The sequence below is a fragment of the Pleurodeles waltl genome, chromosome 11 (assembly GCF_031143425.1).
Source record: "Pleurodeles waltl isolate 20211129_DDA chromosome 11, aPleWal1.hap1.20221129, whole genome shotgun sequence".
NCBI classification, from domain to species: domain Eukaryota; kingdom Metazoa; phylum Chordata; class Amphibia; order Caudata; family Salamandridae; genus Pleurodeles; species Pleurodeles waltl.
The window spans coordinates 615,444,706-615,472,298 of NC_090450.1; the positions used below are offsets into that span (position 1 = coordinate 615,444,706).

The 27,593-nt window shown below is 43.1% G+C and overlaps 1 protein-coding gene across 1 annotated transcript in view; it reads right to left on the reverse strand.

Annotated features, from left to right (window-relative positions):
• Positions 1-27,593, reverse strand: part of LOXL2 (lysyl oxidase like 2) — a 408,112-nt gene that overhangs the window by 25,160 nt on the left and 355,359 nt on the right. Inside the window, exons 11-12 of the mRNA XM_069214120.1 lie at positions 24,751-24,866; positions 10,022-10,158 (exon numbers count right to left, since the gene is read on the reverse strand). Of these exons, the coding sequence (XP_069070221.1) occupies positions 10,022-10,158; positions 24,751-24,866 (253 nt within the window). The remainder of the gene's footprint in view (positions 1-10,021; positions 10,159-24,750; positions 24,867-27,593) is intronic.

Genomic DNA, 27,593 nt, shown 5'->3' on the forward strand with positions numbered 1-27,593 from the left:
ACCACCAACTTGGAGTTGGTGCTAATTACATTTCCTAAATGCCCAGTTTGCATTTAGGAAATGCTTGATACATGTGCATAGGGAATCGCAAATAGGAGTTCCCTATTTGCGATTTCCTATTTATGGAATCGCAATTTTCGATTCGCAAAATTGAGTGGCAATTATAGGGAATTGCTATTTTAGCGATTGCTTGAAATTGCACTGTATATGTTGAATCTTGCTTCTGAGGTAATACTTTAAGAAGTATTAGTCTTTCAGTGCAGAGGGGTAATGCAAAATGGTGCCCCCCCCACCCCCTGGAAGACTGTGATGTGGGGGGCGCCCAGTGCCACAGGGGCTGCTGAGGCCTGTGTGAAGCCCCTATTTCGAGGGAAATATTGTTGATCTAACACCCAAAGTTAACTGGTGCGTTCTCCAACACCACGTTTATTCTGCTTCTCCTGTTAACATATAAGAAATCTCCCACTTGCAACCACCTCCAGCTTGGCCTCCATCACTACAGATTTACGGTCTCTCTTGCATCATCCTCGCTGTCAACAATAATGTTCCTGCACTGCCACCAGGTGAACACATTACTGTACTACTGCACCTGTATGATATGGTCAACTTGAGAACAAAACGGAATTCTGGAATCCTGTGAGAGGATGGGCAAGCTACATGCGTTCAGAAAAAAAAACGTCTCCAAGAATCTCATCACAAAACAATTGAATTATCACTTCCTCGTATAACAGTGCTTAGAACCAACCAGGCATCAAACCATTTACCAAATAGGCTCCAACAAATCCTGCTTAGCATTGCAAACAAGGTTATAGTGTACTCCCGTTCTTGGTAGCACCAAACTATTCGCTGAGCATTTATCACCCTCTAAGGCCACATATCATGATTATTGATTCATTTTTACACTTTGCTTACTTGTGGACTTACTTGGAACAAGCTGATTATTTTGGGGAACTTCAATCTGAGAACTGATGATCCTTTATACACTAGGAGGCATATTTACAAAAAATAGTGTAGAGCAGTGCCACAAGGTTTTTTTTTTTTGCTGTGCTGCCCTACGCCAATTTGAAAGGGCAGGAATACACTGGATTTATGAGATAAAATGCATTTGTGTCCTTTCAGTCTGCACTGGTGCATAATTTGGAGCCTAGTGCCAATGCAATCAACCTTGCACCATAGTTCAAGGGTGTCTGCATTGTCGGCAGGATTGCTTTTGTGCAGGAAAAGGTGCCATCCTGCATAAAAACAATCCATTTAGGTGTTTTCCTCTTTCTATGTGTGCTACGGAATGCAGGAAAGAGGAACAAAATGAGGAGAAATGAAAACATTTCTCCTTGTTAAACCTCCCCTTGGGAGGAGTATGGTTTTGACACATTTCCAGGTTTACAGAGCCTTGTAAATTTAGGAATTAGTCAAAACCCAGGGGTGGTGCGTGGGAAGACCCACCGCAACGCCAATGGAACGCCCCCTTGATGCAGAGTAGGGCAACGCACCAACTTATGCTGAGTTGCCTTACAACAGATCTACAAGGCCATGAAACCCATGCAAAGTGGCTTTGCGTGGTCTCGTAGACATGAGTCTGCACTCTGCAACGTCAGAGCGTCAAAAAAAAGTGATGCTCTGGTGGTGCAAAGGGTTTGTAAATTTGCCCTCAGTATTGAATGGACCATCTTAATTACATGAATCTACTGTCCTGGGATAAAGACCCCTAACACTCTCAGGGTGAATCAGTGGACCTACATATCTCACAACTTCAATCCGATTATAGGGTCGGTCCATTTTTTTTATTGCATTTAGAGTCTCTCTCTCTCTGTAGCTAAATGTCTACAATCTTCATGAAACACATCACTAAACATGACTGGTGTCAGTCAGCTATACATTGTTAACTAAATGGAAGCATAGCATAATCAATTAACTTGTTCCTTTAAAGTCTAATACAATCTCACCCTGTGCTGAGCCAGCACTCTAGGTTTCATTCGAAATCTTTAAAATCTCAAACCAAAGCCAGTGAGGGCACTGAGTATCTCAGTTACTCCCTGACAGATCGTGCCATGTACAAAATTAAGCTGCAGTCCTACATGTCCCAACTCAAAGCTGCTCATAACATTTTTTCCCCACACACATATTCGAAGCAGATAACATTGATAAAGAAATGTTTCACACAGGAACAGAATCTGTAACCAAGAAAGACCCTACAAATATTGCCCTTTCTTCTTTTTTGTCCTCTTTTTTTTTAATCAAAGTTACCATAATCTAAGACTTAGTCCAGCAGGAAGGTACCACATTCACCTGAAAGCAAGATAGATTTTTTTTAGTTGGTTATACACATTTAGGCCCAGATTTAAGAGGGCCTAGCGCCTCCTTGAGCCACATTACCATCATGTTTTATGATGCTAATGTGGCCCATCGAGGCCAGATTCGGCACGCCATATTTACAAAGTGGTGCAATGCACGCATTGCACCACTTTGTTACCCCTTGCGCCACATTATGCCTGTGCCAGGCATAATGTATGCAAGGGGGGGCGCTCCCCCGTTAGGGGGACTTCAGAAATGGCACAGTGGAATCTAAGAGATTCCACTGTGCCATTTTTAGCTGCTATTTTTAACACCTGCACAGAGCAGGCATTAAAAGAGAGCATACTATTGTTTTCAATGGGCCCCTATGTACTCTACAGGATTAGGGCCAAAATGTTGGCGCTAATCCTGCACGGTACCTCAATAGCATCAACAATGTTGATGCTATTGCCCCCAGCCTGCACCATGGTGCGCCGTACATTAAATACAGCGCATGCATGGTGGTGGTAGGGGGGCGCTAAGGGGTGAAAGAAAAGTGGTGCTGCATTGAATGCAGCATCACTTTTCTTAAATTCAGCCCTTAGTCACTAAACACGCTTGTATAGCTCATCACTCCCCAGTTTTTCAGATCTATCTATTTTTGGTTGGTGAGGAGGATAAACTACAGTGCCACAAAAATGCAGTTGTTGACTACAAATTTCCCTTTTTGGTGGCCATTACCTGGGAGGTCGAGTTTCTCTATATTAAGTAGTACCTATCAGGAGATTTGGGCCCAGATTTACTAATATTTGGTACAAGCCAAAGTTGCTGTGCTGCTCTGCATTAAAGGGAAAGAGGAAAAATATGCTGCAGGTTTGGCCGCCACGGGCCAACACAAACACCTTTACACTATAGCACAAGGGCATGTGTGTTCCCTAAGGGATAGGTTTTGTGCTGAAAGGTGAGCCTTCCAGTACAAAAACTTTATGTCAAGAACGGAGGCTCCTATTATGCTTCTCTAACTTGCTTTATTTAAATAGCAGCAGTCAAGAAAACTACAACTCCCATGAGGCTTTAACAAAACCAAAGCCAATGGGAGAAGAACAGGAATAACCAATGCACCAATCAGCATCCACGGTGCTACGTAACCACTAAGCTTGACTCCGACCAGCCCTCTTTCTTGCTGCTCGCAGTCAAGATAAGTGGTGCTTTTATTCTCTCCAACGTTTTCCCAGTGTTTATGCTTGTTATACTGTATTTATTTGTAAAAATACGAGCGCGCGCTTTCCTCGGCGTTTCGCCGGTTTTCCTGCATACGCTGACACTCCTCGCAGCGTTCTTTCACTTCAGCACCTCCGGCTTTGTGACCGGTGCTCACGCGCGTCTTCTGGCATTTAGCCTCCGGCATGCGAACGTTCTAATGCGAACGCTCCTTACCGCGGGGTGCCGAATTTTTCTTTCCTCACGCCGCTCGGAGTCCTGGAGTCTTTTTCCTTCACCTCGGCTTCACAGCGTTTTGTGTCTGACCTGCACACGCCTTAAGGGGCGTGTTTCTTCGGTTGCTTCAGCCTCTCATTCCTTCCTGGTTGCTATTAACCCTTTCTTCAAGGGCTATTTTTCTTTTTTCTTCATACCTGCTACAATTGTATTTCAAGGGTCATTTCTGGTATAATGGAGTCTAAGGATTCGTCTTCATTTAATATTGAAGATTTTGGCACCCTCATTAATGAGGCTGTGGGAAAAGCTGTTTCAGCTTCAATGCAAAAAATGTCCAAAAAAAATTTGAGACCACTGTTCAAAACATGGTCCACAAATCCTTTCTGGCCCATTCTGCGGGGGATAGCAGAAAAAGAAATTATAAGGATTTGTCTAACCAAAAACCATCCGCTAGCGCTGTTTTGACTGGTGAAGCTTCTTCACCCATGGATGAGGACGAGTTTCCTCCCAGGCCTCCTTTTCAGGAGGGGAATGTTAATGTTAATGTTTTTGGCAAATGCAAAGCTAAAGCTAAGCATTCTGTTTCAGCGCCACAACAAATTGTTGTTTCCCACATTTCTGATACGGATGACGACGTCGGTGAGGCGGATGAGGCAGATGACGCCTCTGACATATGGGGTTCTCAGTCTCAGGCTTCCCCTGCCAAAAAGCCTAAACTAAATGTTTCAGACCCATTTTTTGCCAAAACTATTTTGGACGCGGATGGCAACCCCATGTTCGACCCATCACTTTTACACCACCCTAACTCCACTGAGTGGTCTCCGTCTTCTCATGTGGGTCAATATATTGCGTCCAGACTGAGAGTTCCTCTCGATAAGCAGACACGGTCTAAACTGAGATCTGAATGCCCCAGACCATCACTTTTTTCCCAGATTACGGCTACTCCTACTATTGACGATTCTATACTTACTTTTTTCTCTAAATTCGGAAAGGATCCCCGTAAAGGGGTAGATAAGGCCTGGTCAAGTTGCCAGGACAAACTGCTAGATGTTGTGGGTCCCTTGGCTCGTATTCTAGATCTCGCTGAATCAGCAAGAACGGATGAAGCGGACATTGATCCGGCTGAGCTATCCTTATGGACACAGAGAGCCTTTTGCCTCCTTGGTAACGCTAATGCCTCCATCATTCACGAGAGAAAGAAAGGTTTGCTCCTAAAATTGGACCCCAAGTTGTCAAATCTGGCCAACATGGACCCCGGTGTTAAAGCTGATGGTCATCTTTTTGGTAATACTTTCGTTAAAGACTTAGGAAAATTCGTTTCCACCTTCTCCTCGATTGACAAAGCTCAACAAAATATCAAAAAGGTATTCAATCATTGTGTTTTTGCCATGGCCGGTACAGGCAGGAGCCGCTCTACCGGCCGTTCCTTTCAAGGAAACAGAGGCTCCTACTACTCCTCTCAGGCCACCTATCCAGCTCAAGCCTACAAACCCCAGTTCTATCCTCAGCGTGGCAGAGGCTACAGAGGTCGGGGGCAACGTGGTTTCCGATCCCACAACAATCAAGGTAAGCCCTGTTTTTGGCCTTACTCCAATAGGGGGACGACTTCGTCATTTCATCCAAAAGTGGCGCTCGCTGACTTCAGACCCTTGGGTGCTCAATACCATTATGGGTTACCAAATAGAGTTCTACGCCACTCCCGTCCAAAGGTACTTTCCCCCTCCTCCTCGTTTTTCCAAGGAGATGTCTTCCCTGATTTCAGAAGAAGTAGCTTTGTTGCTCTCAAAACGAGCCATCCAAGAAGCCCCTCTAGACTCCTCCGGTTTCCTCAGCTCTCTCTTTTTGGTGCAAAAGAAAAACAAAAAGTTCAGGCCGGTTATAAATCTCAAGGATTTCAATCAGTTTGTCGTTTATCGACACTTCAAGATGGAGACCATTATCCATCTCAGGGACATTCTTCTTCCTGGCGATTTCATGGTACGTCTAGACCTTCAGGACGCGTACCTTTCTGTTCCCATTCATCCAAATCACAGCAAATATCTTCAGTTTCAATGGTTAGACCAGACGTATCATTTTTCCTCCCTTCCATTCGGTCTTTCTTCCGCTCCTTGGTGTTTCACCAAGTTAATGAAGCCGGTCACAGCTCATCTCAGGTCATTGGGCATCAGGCTTCTAATTTATCTGGACGATATTCTTATACTACATCAGAATCGTACTACTCTCCTGTCTCAGTTACAGGTAACTTGTTCCCTTCTTGCCCAACTCGGTTGCCTTCTCAACAAAGCAAAATCCAATGTTCTCGCTGCTCAACGTATAGATTTCTTAGGGTTCGAGATAGACTCTTTGTCGGCTACTCTCCATCTCCCTTCACAAAAAGTACATATCATAAAATCGGAAATTCGGAAAGCACTCAGCAGGTCATTGATTTCCCTCAGAACGCTGGCCAGGATTGTGGGCCTTCTGTCGGCTTCTATCCAAGCCATTTTTCCGGGCCCCCTCCATTATCGTGCTCTCCAGAGATTAAAAATCCGTCATCTCCGAAGAGGTCTTGCGTATTCAGAAATGATAGCTCTCGATCACGAGTCTCGTTTAGAACTCCAATGGTGGATAGACCATTTAGATGCCTGGAACGGCAAAGCTATTTTTCCATCAGCCCCCGATCTTGTATTAGAATCCGATGCAAGCCTTACGGGTTGGGGCGCCCGCTGTGGCTCAATCTCGACTGGAGGTACATGGTCACTCGAGGAGTCCAGATTGCACATCAATTATTTAGAGATGCTTGCAGGCTCCTTTGCAATCAAAAGCCTGGCAAAAGACAGGGTGCAGTGTACCATCCTCCTCCGCATGGACAATGTTTCGGCTGTCCGATACATAAACCATCTCGGAGGCACCAGGTCAAAACCTCTGGCAGACCTCGCAAAAAGTCTTTGGGAGTATTGTCTCCTCAACGAGATTTCCCTTTCAGCGGAATATCTTCCAGGTTCCCTCAACCAGACGGCGGACTGGCACTCTCGCTTCCTCAGAGATTACAGCGATTGGAAACTTCATCCTTCAGTTTTTCGTTCCATTTGTCGCAAATGGGGCCCTTTTGCCATAGACCTTTTCGCCTCCCGTCTCAACTCCCAGTTACCCCTCTTTTTCAGTTGGCGCCCAGACCCTGTAGCTTTGGCCTCCAACGCTTTTCTTCAGGACTGGTCCCAGGCAATCAACTATGCGTTTCCTCCTTTCTTGATGATCACCAGGGTCTTGGCCCAGATCAGACGCCAGAAAGCCACATCAGTACTGGTAGTTCCTTTTTGGCAGTCACAAGTGTGGTTCCCACCTCTTTTGGAGTTAACGATTGATTCCCCTCTTCTTCTCCCGTCTTTCCCTTCTCTTCTTCGAGATCCTCACGGAAATCCTCATCCCCTTGTCATCAACAATACTCTTCAGCTCTCGGCATGGAAGGTTTCGGGACTTCCCGACCTTCCGTCCCGATTTCGAATGAAGCTGCGGACCTCATCAACAAGGCCTGGGCCCCGGGCACCAGAAAGGCATATAGCTCTGCTTGGTCGCTTTGGTCTTGCTGGTGTGTGGGAAGGGACCTCGATCCAGTTTCAGCAGATATAAACTATGTCATTAACTTTTTAGCGGCACAAGCCGGTTTGGGTAAATCATACAGGACGATTAATCTATACCGATCAGCAATTTCCATGCACCATACTCACGTCAATGGCAAACCCGTTGGGGAACATCCCCTCCTTTGTCGTCTGTTAAAGGGAGTAAAATTTTCATTTCATCCATTACCCAAATACTCAAAGTTGTGGGATGTGAATGTAGTACTGAATCTGTTTTTATCTTGGCAAGATAATCATGAGTTGTCTTTAAAATCACTTTCTGCCAAATTAACCATGTTACTCTGCCTAGTCTCTATCAAACGTTTATCTGATGTTCGAGCGTTAGATGTTTCTTCTCGACAATTTGCCCCAGCTGGGGTATTATTTTCAGTTCATAGACGTACGAAGTCTAATTTACACACAGTTTTCTACCCATATTTTCCTAATCAACCTAAGTTATGTGTTGGTCAATGTCTTAAATGTTATGAAGATCGCACGGCTGACCTCAGAACGTCCTCCTCTTCCCAATTGCTCATTTCCTTTCGTAAACCCCACAAACCTGTTACTTCAGCTACCCTTGCCAGATGGGTTCGTTGGGTTATGTCTCTTGCAGGGATTGATACCTCCGTTTTTGGGGCTCATTCCCCTAGGGGTGCTATGGCTTCCAAAGCCTTTTGGGTTGGTTCTAGCCTGGAGGACATTCTGAGGTCGGCCGATTGGTCTAACGATAATGTTTTTAGAACATTTTATTGTAAACCGGTACATACTGCATCTTCTGTAGTGATTAATATGCTTTAAAAAAGCATAATAGGAGCCTCCGTTCCTGACATAAAATGTAGATTTTCCTAGTAATTTATGACGGAAAGTCTTAATTTTATTAAAGACACGGAGGCGAGTATTATCCCGCCTCGAGTGGGACAACCTTTCTTAATTTTTTGTCTTTTCCCTCCCTTACAGCATCTTCTACAACAAAGCAACCAGCTACCTGATCAAGCTCTGCTCATGCCGAACTCCACCGTTCCTTTTAATCTTCAGGATTCATTTCTGGAAAACTCTCAGAACATATCTCGACTTCCTCCTCGTCTCTTCTTTTGCCTGCATTTACTTCAGGAACTTTGTTCTTTGGTTCTGGCAATTGCTATCAATTTGACTATTTTTCCTTTGTTTTCACGCATCGACTAAACCCTCGCATCAAGAAAGAGGGCTGGTCGCAGTCAAGCTTAGTGGTTACGTAGCACCATGGATGCGGATTGGTGCATTGGTTATTCCTGTTCTTCTCCCATTGGCTTTGGTTTTGTTAAAGCCTCATGGGAGTTGTAGTTTTCTTGACTGCTGCTATTTAAATAAAGCAAATTAGAGAAGCATAATACTCGCCTCCGTGTCTTTAATAAAATTAAGACTTTCCGTCATAAATTACTAGGAAAATCTACACTATCCTTTAAAACCTTTGTCACCTTGTTTTTGTGCTGTACAATGAACCACATATGCAAAGCTGAGTAAGATTTTGGCCCAAATCCTAGTATAAGACTGTTAGTAGGTAGGGATTTGATTCAAAACACATGGGTGGTTGCATAAGCATGACCTTCGAGCACCCTTGCAACCCCCGACAAAGTAGCACATAGCATAATTTTTCTTTTCTTTGGGGAACTTTCCAATGCAAATCCTGGTTTGTGTTGGATAGTAAAGCCCACCACAACACTTTGTGCCAGGTTTGAGTCACCTTTTGTGAGTGACACAAACCCAGCGCAAAGCATTCATAAATCTGGGTGTTAATCTTACAACTGTTATTTCCCAGATGATGGTTTCACTCCTCAAAGGAAATCTTCTAGCAGAGTGAACTAGAGTGGCCCCATTGCAATGCCTCACATTCACATTCAGCCCAAGAATTTATATTTCCATAAAATGGTCTTGTGAGTAAGACCAAGCCGTAGAGTATGTAGCTACAGTAGCTTGGAACCAAAGGGGTCAGAAAGACCGTCAGCAGTAGGCCAATCTTAAATTTCTCAATCTTGCATAACACAGTGCAACAAATTTAGTTTCTGCACTCTATTCCATGAACAATTAGTAAGGCTGTCCTTGGTGTCTCTATTACACTGAAGGCATATTGATAGAGTCCAAGCCCTACCATATTAAAACCAAACTAGACTAAGCATAGCCAAAGATAATGTCTGCTGTGTCCTCTATGAAATACGTATAGAGGTTTTTCCAATTTGATTTGATCCCTAACCTTTCCATATGGAGGGGGGGGGGCGGGGGAGTGGAGGAAGCATTGAACTCTTCTCATATCTTCGAGAGATCATTGCCACTGAACATTGTTTTCGTACTAACTGGTCCATCATTGGGGGCTTAACTTTGAAGAGTGAGGGTTAACATATAGTAAAACACAGCAGAGAACATTTCATGTCGACCTAATTTCTTTATTTAGTATGAACAGGGGGCATGTGAAGAGTTCACAACATTATCACTACAGACGTTGGTCTTTATCTGGAAGAAGTAATCTCTTTGTTTAACACAGGTCATATCTACCCATTGGCAGAGAATATTATGCCGATATATATCGAAGTATACTGTAGAACATTCATGTCATCAGCATTTGGTATATATCTAAAAGAAGTAACTACTTCGTTTAACATTCATTTCATCATTTCTTTATGCATAACAAAACTGAGGGCATTTGAAGACTTAAGAATGTTCAAAATACAGCTTTTAGTCCATACCTGGAAGAAGTAATCTCCTGGTTTAACATCTGTTATGTCTATCCATTGGCAGTCAATATCATGTCGGTATACATCAAAGCAGCCAACAGTGATGCCCTGCTCCCCAAAGTTTGCACACTCATATTGCTTTTGAATATCTGCAGGAAAATAAATATTTGCGTCATTGTTGTGGCATTGCAAGGCATTTACTAAATACACATTCATGTTCTCAACTTCTGCCGGCAGCCCCTACTTGCATAAATGAACGCATAGAATGCATTTCTGTCACAAATATTTAGTGGGTGGCTGTTTTTCGAGAGACAAAGAAAAAGAGATTCAAAATAAAAACTGAAGAAAATAATTTGGCAAAAGCACATTCAGTGGTGTAGCTTCGGGGGAGGGGTGCTTGGGAATAGTTGGGTACAGGTGCTTTCAGTCAGGCATACTGAGGTGTCTAAGGAATTTGATCTAGGATTTTTGCATACACACACTGACAAAAACACACACACAGACTCTCCCATCTCTGTTTTGAATGCCCTAAAAAAAGTTGATTATTGTACAAGATATTGTTTCTCTTACTTATGCCTCCTAATAATCTGCATTCCTCTCCCTTTCCACTGCTACTTAAGCCACTCTCATGCACCCAGCTTGTTGTATGATGTATATTAACAAGGTATGCCAGCGCGATTGTCGTGAAGTCTGTAGCTCACTCCCCCCACCTCTCAATCTTACTGACCAAGTAACGCCCCTGGGCACATTAGCCTCATACGAGGCTCCCTCATTCCCTGAGAAATGGTCTAGATCGTAAAGTTTCTTACATGTGTGTGTAGTTTTGCAGCTTGAAGAATTTTCTGGATTCTCATGCTGTGCGTAAGTCCGCCATCTAGTGTTTGGGTCCACAATTTCCACTATATCTCTTGTAAAACAAAACTGTATTTGTCTGTCTTCCTTTTCTACCTTTGTTTGTTTGGTGGGTGTCCACGGAACCTCCATTTGGTGTCTCTTTGTGATGTTGTCACACTTCCTCTGTATGTTCACACCTTGGGTCGCCATCTTCAGATTTTTTTTTCCTTCTTCTCTCCCATCTCCCTGGTGGAGGTGAGTGGGTCACTCGTGAATCCAGAAATTCTTCAAGCTGCAAAATTACACCTACAGGTAAGAAACTTTATTTTTACAGTGTGAATCTTTTCTGGATTCACATGCTGTGCTTTGATTTTAAAGCAATTTAACTACTATGGAGAATGGGCAGAAGATGGGCATTGACTTGTAAATAAATGTTTGGCACCTTTTGCCCTATTTGAGACTCCTTTTTCATCTGAATGTCAACATAGTAATGTTTTGAAAACGTGTGCACTGATGACCAGGTTGCTGCCATGCAGATCTCTTGTAATAGAGTATTTAACATAAGGACAGTAGTTGCACCCTTTTTCCTCATTAAGTGCACTCCTGGTGCTTTGTTAATGCATCTCCCACATTGGCATGTCATAGCTGAATTAATTGTGCAATCCATCTTGCTATTGTGTTCTTTGTAACAAGTTTTCCACAGTAGCCCCTTGAGAAAGATACATACAATTGCTGAGTTTTTCTTAGAGGTTTTGCCTTTTCAGCGTAGTACATAACGGAGCGTCTTGCATCCAATGTGTGTAATGTTCTTTCAGCATGTGTCTTTGGATTCTGGAAAAAAACTTTGAATTTGAATAGATTGATTAATGTGAAACTGCAAAATCTTTGGTAAGAATTGTGGATCTGTCCTCATGACAGTTCTGTCCTTGTGGATTTGAAGATAGGGTTCCTTAATTGTGAGTGCTTGTAACTCACCCTGAGCAGGGGAATAATAGCTGTTTTTAGAGTCAGCACCTGTAATGAGCCTTGTGTAGTCGCTCAAAGGGTTTCTTCATAAGTTGGGTGAGAACTAAATTTAGGTTCCATGTGGGTGCTGGTAACTTTCTTGGTGGTAGTACTCTTTTTGCACCCTCTAAGAATCTTTAAACCACTGGTGCTGTAAATAAACTTTTTCCAATTTGTTCTCACGTAAAGGCCACAATAGCAGCCAAATGGATCTTCAATGATGCATATGTTAAACCGTCTTGTAAAAGGTGTGTTAGCTATCTTAGCACTGTCTTTTCTTTTGTGATTTTCTTATTCAACTTATTTTTAACACACCAAAGGGAAAATCTTTTCCTTTTTGCTATTTCGCATTTCCTAGTTATAGGTTTCCTCACTTCCCTTAATACTGTCATTGCGTTTTCTGGTAACTTCATGTGACTGAATGCTAAGTCTTACAGAACCATGCCATCAGCTTGAAATATAAGGGTTCTGGGTGTAGCACCTTCCCATTTTCCATTGACAGCAGATCTTGTCGATTTGGTAGTGTCATAAAAGTTCCTTGGGCTAGCTGTACCATTTCCGAGTACCAAGTCTGCCTTGCCCATTGTGGCGCAATTAGAATCCAGGTCCTGTGACTCATCTTGCATTTGTTGATGACAAACAGTGGAATTGGGGAAAAAGCATAAGCAAATATCCTTGATCAGTTTATTGAAAGGGCATTCCCTTGAGACTGAGGGTGTGGCTCTCTGGAGGCAAGGTTTTGGCATTTTGCGTTCCAAGGAGTTGCAAACAGATCTTTTATCGGTGTGCCCCACATTTTAAAAATCTTCCTGAACCACTTTCTGATTGAGTTTCAATTCGTGGGAGCAGCAGGCCTGTCTGCTCAGTCTGTCTGCCTCACAATTTTCTTTTCCTGGAAGATGTATTGTCTGAATTTCCATGTTTTTCTTGATTGCCCAACTCCGGAGCTGCTCGGCTAACCTTGAAAGGCAGGAAAGTTTGTTGATGTAAAATATTGCTGTTGTGTTGTCTGTCTGAATTAATATTTTCTTTCCCTGAAAGTGCTTCTGGAAAGCTTTCCAAACTAGAAAAGTAGTCTTTTACTCCAAGAGATTGACGTGTTGTACTGCATCTTGATTCCTCCAGATTCCTTGTATTTTCAAAGGGCCCATATGAGCTCCCCATCCCAAATGTGTGGCGTTCGTGGTTATTGTTACTGAAGGAGTTGGTTGCTGAAAAGGTCTTTCCTGTGTAATGTTTTTCCTGTTGAACTATGCTATTTCCTCCTGCACCTTCTGCGTAACAACCACTAGATCCTCCCAACTCCCTGTTGTTTGCGACCACTGATTTTGGAGTCACTCCTGAATTGGTCTCATATGAAGTCTCACATATGCGATCAGAAGAATGCATGAAGCCATCTTTCCCAAGAGTCTCTCCACAGTCCACGCTGTCAGAGCTTGCTCCTTACGGTAACAGCGAACTGCCTCTAGGAGAGACTGTGTCCTCTTTTTGCTGGGGAACACTTTCCCATGAATCGAATTCCGTCTTGCTCCCAAGAAAACCTTCTTCTGCTCCAGTTCTGGAGATAACTTCTGTATGTTTAATGAGAAACCGAGAGAGTACAATGTATTCATCAGTATTAGATTATCTTGTTTGCATTTTTGGTACAAGTGTGCTCTCACTAACCAACTGTCGAGATATGGATAAACATGAACACCCATTCTTCTGAGGTGTGCTGCCACTACAGCCAGGCATTTTGTAAACACCTCTTGGACCTGATTATATCCTGAATGCTAGTGCCCTGAATTGATAATATTTCCTGCTTACAATAAATCATAGGTATTTCTTGTGCTTTGCATTCATTGGAATATGTAAGTAAGTGTCTTTCAAGTCTATTGTTGCTAGAAAATCTATTTTTTTGTAATTGAGGGATCACTTCCTGTAAAGTTGTCATTTTGAACTTTAGAGTTTTTATAATCTTGTTGATGAACCTGAGATCTAACATTGGGTGCCGGGATCCATCCACCTTTGAAATCAGGACGTATGTTGAGTAATTTTCCTTGTTCATTTATTGAGTTGGGACCTGCTCTATTGCCTCTTGGTGTAACAGATCATTGACCTCCTTGAGGAGTTGTTATTTTCCTCCTCTCCTGGAGAATTTTTTTTAATCTTCCACCAACTGGTGTATTGTGAAGATAATGAGAGTCTGTTATCTCCTAGCACTGATGGATTTGTGATTTTTGTTTTCGATGTAATGCAGTCACTTATTAGTCTGGGTTGTCTCGCCTCTCGCAGATTGTCCTCTTCTTCTGACTCTTGCACTAAAGGAACCCCTTCTCTGTTGTTGGTACTGCCAGCTTTGTTGTGTTACATATTTGGCACTGCTCATAGCCCAAAGGTCCACTGCAATGCAATGGAAAGCAGACACACTGCCAGGTTTGAAACATTGGTGCGCTGCAACACTTAAATGGGGCAAAGCAGAACAAGTGGTGCTTAGGTTAGAAAACGTCCAAGGCCTAGGCAGGTACCCCACGGCAGCATCCTGGGATGCCATAATGCAAATGTTCAAAGAAGGCCTCCCTGGCTAGCCCGTCCTTCTAGTTGAACACAGTGAATCACCACGTTCCCCTAACCTATTGCTTTGCCTTCCCTGCCTTCCCCACCTGGCCAAGCCCTTACTCCACTAAAAGACTGGAAAATACTGTTGCACCGCTTCCGTCCTCACTGAAAAATACCATGTGTACCATATAAATTGAGAGACCACTAGAAGAGGTAAAGGCAGTAATCGGGAAACATTTATTCAATGTATAAGACTTCTACTGTAATGACCTACAGTTACTATTTGTTCATGTATACATATTAGGGGCCAATTACTCCTGCTAAACCGAAAATATTGCAATGCTTGTAAAGAACCCAAGATGGTTTCACAGTGTTGTACTATGCTGTACTGTACCAACTTGATAAAACTAAATAAAAATTGGTTCAAAAATATATATAACAAATGACCTTCTGTTGTACTGACTTATTTGACTGCATCTCATATTGTCAGTCATGGACTCCTGCATTGCTGGTTTGAATATTTTTGCCATGGCTGATTTTAGTTTCTTGTCCAGCCTTGTTTACCCCCAAAAACAACCCTCTGTGCACAATCTTGACACTGAACATCTAAGCCTGAAATGTTGGATGCCCATAACAAATACTAATTTGATCAAGGCTCCTAAAGATGAGGATAGAAAATCAATATTTTACTTTCATAAAGTGCTGCTGTAACGAAATGCCTCTTTTTGCATGTTCACCCCCATACTTTTGGTCTGATGCTACTGACTTTTTCCACTCTGAGAGTGCACTGAGGCCTGTTAACCAGACCTGTGTGCAAGTGTTCTGACCCCATGCAAAGTATTTGTCCTATTGGATACACCCAATTGGCAAGGCCTGACTTCCTTATAAATCTCTAGTATACGGTACCCAGGGCATTTTAGGCAGTGTCCCCATTTAGGGCTGCAGCAATATTTGTAACACCCATCGTGTGATAGGGCACAAAATGGCTCCCAGTCTGCCACTACATACTGGAAGTTTGGTGTTTTCACTGTCAGTTCAACTTTGCTATTTAGATCAATGGCAAAGCCACTATGTACCTTAACATTATATATGTTTCCCCTAAGAAAGGCCTATAGAGCACTATGGCAGGGAGCTGAATTTTGTTAAGTGAGATATATATATTTTGATATGTTTCGACAGCAACACTTCCAAATTGTCATTTTGCTGTGCGTAATGTTGGTATCCCCACTGGCTATCACATGGTTAACGGGTGACATCCCCACTCGGTAAACCTTTGACTGGGACTACCAAACTGGGTCATGTGAGGTATCAAATTAATTGTGACATTAAATTCGATCTGATGCTCAAGTCAACATTAATGTCACTATTAATGTTTGGCCACTTTGGGGAGATTAGCCTTGAGGTGTGCTTCAAAGGGGAAGCCGCTTCTGATAGGCCGCCTGGCCCAACACCCCTGAGCAGAATGTCTTGTATCCCTATAGACAGTGTGGAGACAAGGCCAGAGAGGGAAAACTCACTGCAAACCATTTTTACCTTGGGGGTGTTTTCCCCAGGTAACCATATCTGTAGGGCATGCTACCTTGCTCCTCACCACCAAGGAAGGGTTGTGCCATCTTCAAGTGGCAAGAATGTGGAGTTCTGGGATGGCCAGATGCCACACATAACGGGAACTTCATCGATAGGTAGGAGGGGACCCAGTAGCCCATTGGCTAGTGACCAAGTGGTCCACTCAGGGCACTTTCTTGGGATAAATATGGAACCCCTGGCAAGTTGACTTTCAATACTTACTGGACTTTGAAAGAGAAGAAGACCACTCTGACTCTGTTGGACGCGCACAAAGAGAGGCTGTGACACTGGAGTGACTGCACCTGCTGCACTTTGAGCTAGTGGAGTTTAGACCCTGTTCTGCATGCCTAGCTTGAGTAAACACTGATCCCTGGCCCCAGCCCAAAGCAGAGACACCAAGGGTCAGTTGGCTGGCTCCCCAGTACAGCACTGGGACTTGTTAAAGTCGAAGAAGCCAAAGGCACATCTCTGATAGTCACTGCAGAAGTCTTGCCACTACCAGACCATGGGCAACCCCAAGGATGATTCAGAGATAGCAAAAAGTGTCTGGACTTGTGAGTGTTGGTTGTGACTGAATTCATCACCTGAGAAGGACTCCACCAAATATTTGCACTGTGACTGCTGAGTTGCAAAAGTCCAAGGTCTGCATTGTTGGCCCTTGGAACCCTTCAAAGTGGACTTCATGGATCCATGAAATCCATGGACTGAGTGCACTGACCTGTGGACCGAGGACTCGATCGGACTTCACTCATGTGGACTGCACAGCAGCAGGAGCATGTTTGAGCCTGCATCCCTCAGCATCAGGACCACACCATTATTGCTCATGGCGGTCATCCAATAAAGTTTGGATCTTGTTCTGAAAAGCGCTCTGGTGGCAAGGTAAATATCCAAAGTATCCTCTCTGCACCCCTAAACCTCAGCCTGTTGGATTTGGTCACCCAACTAGGGCCAGAGTTGCTGAACTAACTTTTCCAAACTTTTCAAAAGTTTCTGATGTTTTTGTTGACCATTGCTTGTGTGCTGTTCATGCTAAAGTTATTTATTCTTTTAAATTCTATATCTCTGGAACCCTCTGGTGGATTTTGATGATCAGGTTTTCTAACCTGGTGTCTTGTTTCTTTTGTGCCGTGTGACTTTCTTATTCTGTTGTTTGGTGTTATTAAATGCTTTACTCATTGTTCCTTTCCTAAATCTTACTGTTTGCAGCCACATCTACCCAGGTTAAGCTTAAGATTAAGTAAATGTACCTGAGGGGACCCAAGACAGTAGTTGTGAGTGTACCTGCACGGTAGGGCTACCAGCCATATCATACAGTACACCCCAAATCCTCACATCTGTGAAGTGACAGATATCACAAGCCAGTGATTTGCAAAACAGATAAATACATAAATGCCATTCTGTCCACTAGGTATATAAAAGTATAATAAAATAATGATGAAAGCACATTAAACTATGTTAATGTTTACTGTATAGAAAAAATATCCCCACCCAAACAATGCAAGACTTAAGGACAATGAAGGGAGGTTCCACATTTATGCATGCACCATAATTGTATGTTAAAATGCAGGAACCGAATATTAATAGCATTTATATCACAATAATCCAAGATCCCTGGTGTGGCATTATCTTGTAAACGTTGGTTTATTTCCTGAAATAATTTCTCAGTAGCTGTATTAGTACTCAGCCCTCAATAGACAATTAGTAACTACAGTACAAGCATGAAATCGTTTGTGTATGCTTGCACATGTGTATTTGGCCATTACACACATAAATATACATCCTTGTGAAAGTGAAAATTATGTGTTGGCTACTTATCCTAGAAGGAGGGAAAGCATGCATCAGCACAACATGCATATGGTATGCCTGAGCCTGTTGAAACCTGGCATGCAACAGCTGATGCAAGGAGACTGCTAAGCAAAGTCCTGGCACTCAGACAAGATGGTTGCAGGGAAGGAAACAGGGCTATGGAGCAGGTGTACAGCGTGTGCACTGGTTGTACCTTGATTAGAACTCAGGGGAATATTTACATGAAAATAGCACAGGGAAGCACAGCAAGTAACCTTTCTGTGCTGTCCTTTGCCAAAGGAAAAGGGCAAAAATGCACCATAGTTACAAAATACGGTTCATTTGTCCCCTTTCCCCCTGTACTGGAGACCTTTTGACTGCCTAGCACCAACACAGGCACCCTGCGTTGCATGCAGGATTGTTTTTGTGCAGGAAGTGACTCCCCAGAGGCCTTTTTCCCCTTTCTATGTGTGCTGCAGAATGTGCATAGTTTTGCCACATTCCCGAGTTTACACATCTGTGTAAATCAAAAATGAGTCAATACCCATGGGTGTTGTGTGGGAAAACCCACTGAAACACCCATGGAACGCCACTTACGCTGCCTTGCCCTACTCCATATCTATGAGGCCATGAAAAGTCAAGCAAACTGGCTTTGCATGGCCTCATAGATAAGGATCTGCACTTTGCGCTGCCAGAGCATCAAAACAAGTGACACACCGGCAGCGCATGGGGCTTGTAAATATGCCCTTCAAAGTTTTTCCAGGTGATGAGAAATATTTCTCCTAAGAGCTACCAACATCACCAGTACAGAGTAAGACCTGTTAATCACCAGGGCCAGTTTCTAATCCACAGGCATTGTTCTTGGGTCTTCTATCACCAGAGACATTGGAATTATGTGATCCTGTGAAATTTTAGCCGCATAAATATGGCTTTTCTGCATTTTCTATATAATTCAAAAACTACTGTATAATCTGTAGATTTTAGGAAAACTTTTTAGCTCAAACGAATCAAATGTCACTAAAAACATGACATTTCCAGGGTGTCTACGCAAAAGCTGACTTTTCAGTTTCAGTTTGAAAGTTGACTGCTTATTGCTGCATTTGGTTGTTAAACAGTTACTAATGAGCAGGGGAGGCTTCTCCAGCAGGGAGAGCTGCCAAACTATTCCACAGAAACGATAATAAACTTTGTTTATTATCGTTTTGGGGGGAAAGGGGTGGGGCCACGGGGGTGACGAGCAATGATGGGGGTTGCTAGCACTCCCCCTCAGAGTGCATGTATGTTTTGCCAGCCATCTCGGGCTGGTCAAACACACATGTGCACAGGGCTCTCTCCAGCCCAGCAACACGGTTGCTGGGCTCTAGAGAGACTGCACAGGCTCCCAGTCTGCCTGGGAGCGCCCTGGCTGGGCGCTCCCAGCTAATCCTGCTGGGAACCTGTGCCTGCAGGAAGAGATGAGGAGCAGTGCGGTTCTTGCGGCGGCGGCCCCAGGTAAGTTTTTTTTATTTTCTATTTTTAATTGGATTTCCCCCCTCCCCCTGCGCGCCGCCCCGTCTCTTCACCGTCACGTGAGCCGCGACTGCTAATGAGATGAAAACTTTCCAAGGCACAGTTATCATGGATAAAATGTTTAAAAAATGAAGGAACTGCACCACAAGATGTGCCGCTTTATTAAGCAGCATAATTTGCATATTACAGCATAATTTAGTCAATCCTGATGAATACTTTGGTCTTCCGCCGCTGCGTAATGCTAGTGGTTCCACCTAATTTACAGGCCCTTCATTTGTTCGCCCCATTTTCGGACCCCAAGTTATTGTTTCAGTTCTCTCCTTAGCCAGTCTGCAAGATAGGCAGACAGAGGGTTCTCATTCAATTCTCCAATCGTTGGAGCTCTTTGCGTCTTATAAATCCTGACATAATTTCGTAAATGTCTTAAAACACAGGTTTTCAAGCATATATTGGAGTCCCAACACACTGGCAAAGCCAGCTCAAAGAAGGTATTTAGTCGTAACCATGACTTCACAAAATACTTTTAATCTGACGTTTAACATAACACTAATGGTGCAGCTCTAATAATCTTTGCGAGCCAAGTAATAAGTGTTCCACAAAACTATCTGTCCTTTCTGTTGCATGGCGTGGGCAGGAATGATTGGACGACTGGTTAGGCTGAATTCCACGCCGAGATTCCCAGTGGCACCAGTATCTCCACAAGGTCTCCCACCTATTCAAGTTAGACTATTCAGAATGGGGAATAACTGCCGATTTTAAATTACCACGTAGAACTGCCTAATCCGAGAGGTTTAACTCTTCCATTTATCATTTGCCCCGAGCAGGCGGTAAGTGGCAGCAGGAGTTTCCTGCGGGGTGGGGGCTTAGGGGCGGATGATTGGAAGAGTACGAGAGGGAAGGGAATAATCGTTTGCCAAAGAAAATGCTTGGCAGGGTCTGGGGACAAAACTTGGCGGTTGTTGCAGTCAAACCCTCGAGTGATTTCACTACCTGTAAAATCATGAAAAACCGGGTACAGAAACAGCGGGTCATTTGTGATTAGACAGAGGGACATCCCAACCAGGGTCACCGGTCCACCAGACTCATAATCAAAAACAATACTTTTGAATTATTGGCTTTTTCTGGCGATTGAACGTGGCTTGGATTGCTAACCGACAAGATACGTCGGGAAGTTCTGCAAGAGATGGTATTCACAAGCATCTCTTTTGTGTAATTGCCTCATCAGATCCACAGAAGAGGAAAATCAAGGTCAGTTTTCACCAGAAAATAATTTTCTACCATGCAAAAAAAATCTACCCCTACACCGCCGCCGCATTAGGAGAACATTACGTCCCCATTCCCACCCTAAAAGGGGATTAACTCCTTCCCTTGAGAGTAGTGAATCTCTGATCTGTGGCAGGGTGGCAATGGGTAGTGGGGAAAGTTACAATCCCCTAAAACAAATATGGATGTCGATTTGAACAAACTGTTAGGGCAACCCCTGTTCCACGACACTGGAAATAGATTTACGCCCCGAAAATGTTCATGACAGGCTATTTGCGTTCATGTAGTGCATGTTACAACTGGGTCTCTTTTTGCCGTGGAGCGAGCGAAATAAACCTATTAGCGTCTTTTCGAATTTTTATGGTTGTGTCACAAATACAAAAGGGTTTCGAGACTGTCGGCCGACAGTGTACTGTTTTCCTCTAAAAATAATAGCAACAAAAATTGGTTGCTGGCGATGGCAGCTAATGGAAGGCGGTTGGAGACCACACACCCTACACAGAGCCAGGTGGCCATGCCTATAAATCAAAGTGGGCTTGGTCTGGACTTGAACCGCTGACCTAATTATCCTGCCTACGTGCCAGAGAGGGGTTATCTCCATCCACTGAAAGGAGTAATTGTGATCCTAAAGAAATACCTTTCAGTGCATGAACTGCACGCACCAGCAGTTCACGATGACCTGTATAGTGAGTTATGCGCTACAAAAATGTCCCTTTCAGGGAAGATTGAAACATTCTTCAAATTAAGACAGGACCTTTACAATATATGTAGAAGACACAAAATGTGTCGTTTTTGTAACTTGTTAGACACCTTTCTCTTCTTCACAGTATGAAATGAAAGTAATTATTCAAATATGGATTAGAAAACTCAGCAAACTATTTTGTGTAATAGATTTAAGAAGAAATGCAGGTTTCCAGTCTTCGGAAGACATATATTGTTTGGTGGACTGGCTGCCAAACTTTAGGGAGGTCAGAGGCAGAGACTCAGACGCTGAAGCCGGAGCCTGCCGGCCAAATCGAGTTTTGCAGCAGCAGAATTTTTCGCTTTCACAGCATTTTCGTAAAAAGGCACAGTGATGTGCTTCATTTTTGAAAAACAACAAATCAGTATCGCTGACTCACTGGAAGTTTTCTCTCAGGGGGCCAGGGCCATTGCTAATTTGTAACTATCAGAGACTGTCATGTGGATAAAAGCAGCATAGCTTGCTCCATCCTTCTGATACCACGTATATGGTGGTCCTAGAAGAGGCTCCTCCATGAGATCGGAGGAGGGTCGCCCCGCTGGAAAAAAACCCAGAGGAGCTGAAAAATAAAATGGTAATAACGTTTATTTATTAAATTTTTTTTTTTTAGCAACCGATCCTGGGATCAGGCGGGGTAATTGCTGCAGTGTGGCAGCGGGGAGCTGTGCACTATGTTTAAAGTGTGCATGTCCCTTTGGCCACTCGTCTTTTGATGGCCAGCATGACATGCGCACTTTGAACTTCTCTAACCCAGCTGTCTTAAGACGTATGAGAGCAGCACCAGGATTGCGTAGTGCAGTTTCCTGGGTCTGAACCTTCGAGGAGAGAAGGCACCGGAGCGAAGAGGACGTTTTGGCAAGTGAAGAAGATAAGTGCCTTTTTTATTATTACATTAGCCCATCTCGTACTTTGCCCGCCCCACCACTCTAAAGTCATGGCAGCTGCCACTGGCCTACTATGAAGGAGTTTCCAATAGTAAGGTCTGCAGAATCTAAGCCATTGGTAAAGAAGTGGTTCCGCCACTTCTAAATGAGGAGTTGAAATCCGAAGTGTGTGCATGGACATCCTTCAGTTTGTGTGCTGATGCCATTGTTCTGACGTTACCACCACTACAACTGATCTTAAGCTTGTTTTATGTGACTCATCAATTACACTGATGATGGCATCAACATACGTCACAAGAAAGAGTAAAACTACATTATGGTAAAGTGATAAAATAATAAGGAAATAGATGCTTGAAAGTATAAAACGCATGCATGGAGTCTACTGACAGGAAAAGTTCTGTCACTCAGGCATTATTGCTCTACACAGCTTGTGGCGCTAGATCATGTTTGTTGTGTGTTGCATAAAAAGTGGTTGCAACCCTTATAGCAACATTAAGTAATGAAAGCATGCTCCAAGTATAGCCACAAACCCCACTGCCATGTTTCAGTGCCTTTCTAACAATGCATCCACTGTTCATTCTTCTACAATTGGTAATGGTGCAGCGCAACGTATGCTAGAGGGCGACCACTCACAGGCACATCTTCTTTTATTCTTTTAGACCCAACAACCATAACCTCATTTGTCATAAATTTTTGTTTGATAAACAAAACTGCCTAATTTAGGTATTCCATAAGGTAGAGATTGCAGAAGAAACACTTCATTAAAAAACACCATATCCCGATGAACTAACAGTTCACTCTCTGGACCCTGTTGGCCTTCAATCATTTGTATCTCTCCCTTTGGCCATATACAGAGCTCCAACGCCGTTCAGGTAGGTTTGTGCTATAAAATAGCGCAAATGTATGTATGTGCATGCATTATCAACATTAGTGCAGTATGGATAGATAGATAGGCCTGGGCATGAGACAACAGGACATATTTTTCACTAGCTCATTGTGGTATACAACTGCAAGGAAAAGATGAAGTGGTTCTGTAGTGCAGTCGTAGGTTTTAGACACTCAATGCTAAACAGCATGGTGAAATATGACTGCTTGAATCTCTAGGAGTGTCTGATGGCAAGGAAACTGCTTATTGAGACACCAGTGAAGAAATCTGTGCCAATTACTCTCCTGAATTGGCATACAAAAATGTGGCCTCTTTAGATGAAGGAAAGATTTCACTACAATTTAATTGGTGATGAGGCTAGTTTTGAGAGAGTGTGGCAAAAAGCAGTCCCATTGCTGTCCAGGAGAACACGAGTTATGGTGTGTCTAACCCGATGGAGAGCACTAGATATGTTTATAGAAGGATGTGATACAAAAGACTAGGCATCACAATGGCAATGGAGTTTGCTATGTCTACCAAATCAGTAGGCAGTAGGTCTGGTAGGGAATTGTGGCAATGCCTGAGATGCTGAAATTCTAGTTGAAATTGTTATGTTAATATGGTGTATGGCTCAAACAGGGGGGGTTCCCTGAAGTGTGGTGGGAGGTTGAATAGTAAATACTTTGCTAATACTGAATTATATTATTTGCTTGGACAGATCCTGTGTTTGCATACCAAAAAAGATAATAATACAAATATTGTTACATTTTTTAAAACACATATTTAGTTTGTTTTAATTGGATTTCTTCAAAATATGCTAACCAAGGCCTCCAGAATTCCACTTTTAAAATGTAAAGTTAATTCACTTTTGTGTGTATGGACACAGAATAATACCATGCCTCATGGTCAATGAACATACGCAAACATTGACCATGATGTTGGGGAAACAGGAATTTAATTTGTGGGTTGATATTCCCATAATAATGTCTACCATCTCTGCTATTGTCATGTCCAAACTCCTCCTTACCTTCCTACAGTTTTCTGACCACAGTAGCATTTAATTTCCTATGTGACAAAACTGGATTTCTGCATGGCAGTGTGTGGAACTAATGTTTGACATGGACATGTTAAAAAATGACTAGATTTGCAGAGTAGCACTTATATTTGATATTACAGAGATTTAATGCAGCTTCAGCTACAAAACAAACTCTGGTAACCAAGGATTTTGGATGTTTACAAAGATGGAATTGCCATTGCTACTCATTGAGTGCAGAATCGGATACATTAAACACTTTCTAACTTGGAGGTAGATTTGTCACCGAACTTCAAAGAGGCCAATAGACAGCCATCATGCTACAACATGGATAAGATAAGTCTGCTAAATTACGGTTAGACATGAGAACACTATGCTAAACAGTTTATAATTAATTCACAGTACTTTCTCTGCAGAACTTTGACTTCTATTAAATGGAGGATCACCTCTAAACTGAACCAATTTACATTTGAGTAACTAAGGCACAATAAAATGAAGTAGTTTCTCTGAAATTACACCTCGAAAGATTAGGACCTGAGCGCAAGCAATTATTTTATAGCTAGTTCTCTCATCGTTTGACTAACCCCCGTTCCAGAATATTATAACAAGGCAAGTTCCCAACCGGGTAGAAGTGGATCTAGTCAAGCATCAATAATTGCTCTATTTCTCTAAAAATGAAGGAGGCACTTGACATACAAAAGCATGCAGAGCAATTACCTGATTCACATTCACTATCTTCCAGGCAGAAACTGGCTTTGTGACCTTCAGCAACTTTCGTTCCATTAAGGCTCAGTAGATCGTAGTGTGTAAACACCTCCATACTGTGGTAATGCCTGCAATGAGAGATGGCACAAATGCAATCAGCAGCTGCTAACTCTCCACCGTTGTCTTCTGTGGAACCACACACAATCTGCTTCCAGACAATGAACCCTCTGTTGTGCTATTTTCCAGTCTCTAAATGGGTATGTGCCCTTGCACTTCAAGTCTAGACGTCAAACTTTCAGTACTACACACCAGCTTGAGCTGTGGCCTGAATAAAGACTGGACTTTTTATCTGGTATGGTACATTCCAGATCTCCTCTTGCACAAATACTTCTGATATTTATTGGCACCCGTTTTCGGTGAGAAGCTTGCTTACACTCAGCATTGAAAGAAAGAAGTCCATGTCATCGGCCATTTATTCAGGAAGACACAGCCAAATATACATATTTGTGGTTACCCGCTACACATCATTTCTCTGGTATTCCTCTATGTAGTCTGAAACATGTTTGCAGTATTTCATTTAACCTCATGTCACTTCTAACGTATTTACTGTCTGTTATTAAGTTTTACTCCATTTGCTTTCGCATTTTATGCCCTTCATCTCATACAACCTGTAACTGGCAACCTTAAATAGCAATAGGTCTGCTTGATAGCTTGTTCTTAAACGACTGGCCACCTGCTCTTATGAGAAGCTCTCTGACAACTTCTAACAAATAAATACATTTGCTAGAGATTGCTGTATAAACATGCTGTCATTGGAAGACCTGAATCAATTTCCTCTATTTTTACAAAACTTTCAAGCAGCTGTTGTCTAATACCACCGACCACTTTAATTGAATGTATGCCTTCTGATCACCAAAACACCATGTCATCCTAGTGAGGTTTATGCGTTTGGTTCTATTGTACGCTATAAATTAAACTGTATCTTGGCACACATCCGACTATTTAGCCAACGCCCAAAATGGTACCGGATTGAGCATGGGTACTCAATAAAGAATCCCTGACTCTTCTGATCAAACTGAGGATTGATGCCCACTGTGAAATATACGAAGGGCCAGCAACTGAGCTGTCATAGACTAACACGTGCAGAAATCCATAAGTGTTCATAACTCTCAAGTTGGCTAGAGGTCAAACAGTTAATAGGCTATATGACCGACCACCGACACAAGTTAAGCACTAGTTTTAACTGTATGTTGATGCCACACATTGCTGTAGAAGGGGATTAAATCTGTGCACTGAGATAAAACCTGACTGTGAAAACAATCCTGTATACATGCTAAAATGGCCCTGCATAGGCTTTTTCTTCATAGTTCGGATGGCAAGAGAGCCTTCATTATAGTCCTCCTTTGTTTTCAATGACATAGAAAGAATGAAATGACTATAATGAATGTTTATTGCACCTGAACTTCTTTGGACACAGAAACAAGAAAGAGGATGGCATTGAAGGCAAGGTAGCTTTCAGAAAACCCTGCCTTTTGTTTCCTAAAGACCAAAGCCTACTCTGTGTAAATTGTAAGCAATAGGTCTGTTTGATAACTGGTCTGTCAAAACCCAGATCTAAAAATAAACCAGGGTCACTGAAAGAAATGAGAGGGTTTATGTAAAGGAAGTATATGGTGCATACTTTTCTAAAAAAATACTATTGTTTTGGGGTAGAGCTAACTGGGAGATTTGTGTAGTTGACACAGAAGGAAATATGCTAGAGGATTTTGACATTCAGTCACACAATTGTCTATTAGCATTCAAAATTAATTCAAGCTCTTCATGTTCACTGTTAAGAAAATGTTTTAACCTGTGGTTAACTTGTAAAATAAATAAATGAGTGCAGCGCCCAAAGTATTTCTGAGGAGCCTTCAGCGGTGCAGCTGAATGCGGTTTTGTCAAACACCAAGGCCCTCCTCATTTTGAGTTTGGTGGGTGGCAGCGGCCGCCCGCTAAACTCTTTAGGATGGAAAACCGCCACTCTGGTTATCCGCCCCCTGGCCCTATTACGAGTTTCCCCCTGGCCCAGCGGGAAACAGGCCACAACATTGATGCCGGCTCATAATTGAGCCAGAGGCAATGTTGCGGTGCGTAAAGTGCAACAGCACCCATCACGCTTATCACTGTCCGCAATTCGGGCAGTGAAAAGCGCAATGGTGCTGTCCATGGGGGCCCCTGCACAGCCCATGCCAAATGCATGGGCAGTGCAGAGGCCCACATGGGGCCCCCAGCACCCTGTTTCCGCCAGCCTTTGCATGGCCGTGGGACCACCATGTAAAGGCCAGCAGAGAGGGGACTCGTAATCCCCAGGGCAGCCCTGCTTGCAGCATCGCCCTGGCGGATTAAGACCACCGGTACTGCCAGGCTGTCGACTGGCTGCAACCTGGCGGTGCCGGTGGTCAGGCCATGGCGGTTCCGCCACAGTCATAATGTGGAGGCCAGACTGCTGCTATGGCGGTGGTCCGACTGCCACCGTGGCCCTCTCGGTCTTAAGACCACCAGGGTCGTAATGAGGCGTCAAGTCTGTCTAGGCTTGATTCTACATAGTGCCTTTTTCTTCCCTCACACTACAATTGTCTCTTGATCTCACTTTTGCAGGTTTTTTCTCCCTGCATTCTCCCTTGGACACTGTTTTCCTATATTAATCTTGCTCCTTTTTCCGTTTTCTTCCTTTATCTCAGTTGCTCCAGATGAATGTCTGCATAGCTCCCCAGTTTCCCAGCTCTGTGAGAGATGATCTGCTCCAGTCAAGGTTTATTTCTGGGACTTATAGTCCTGGTTTTATAACTGAATGAACAAGACTACAAGTTTCACAA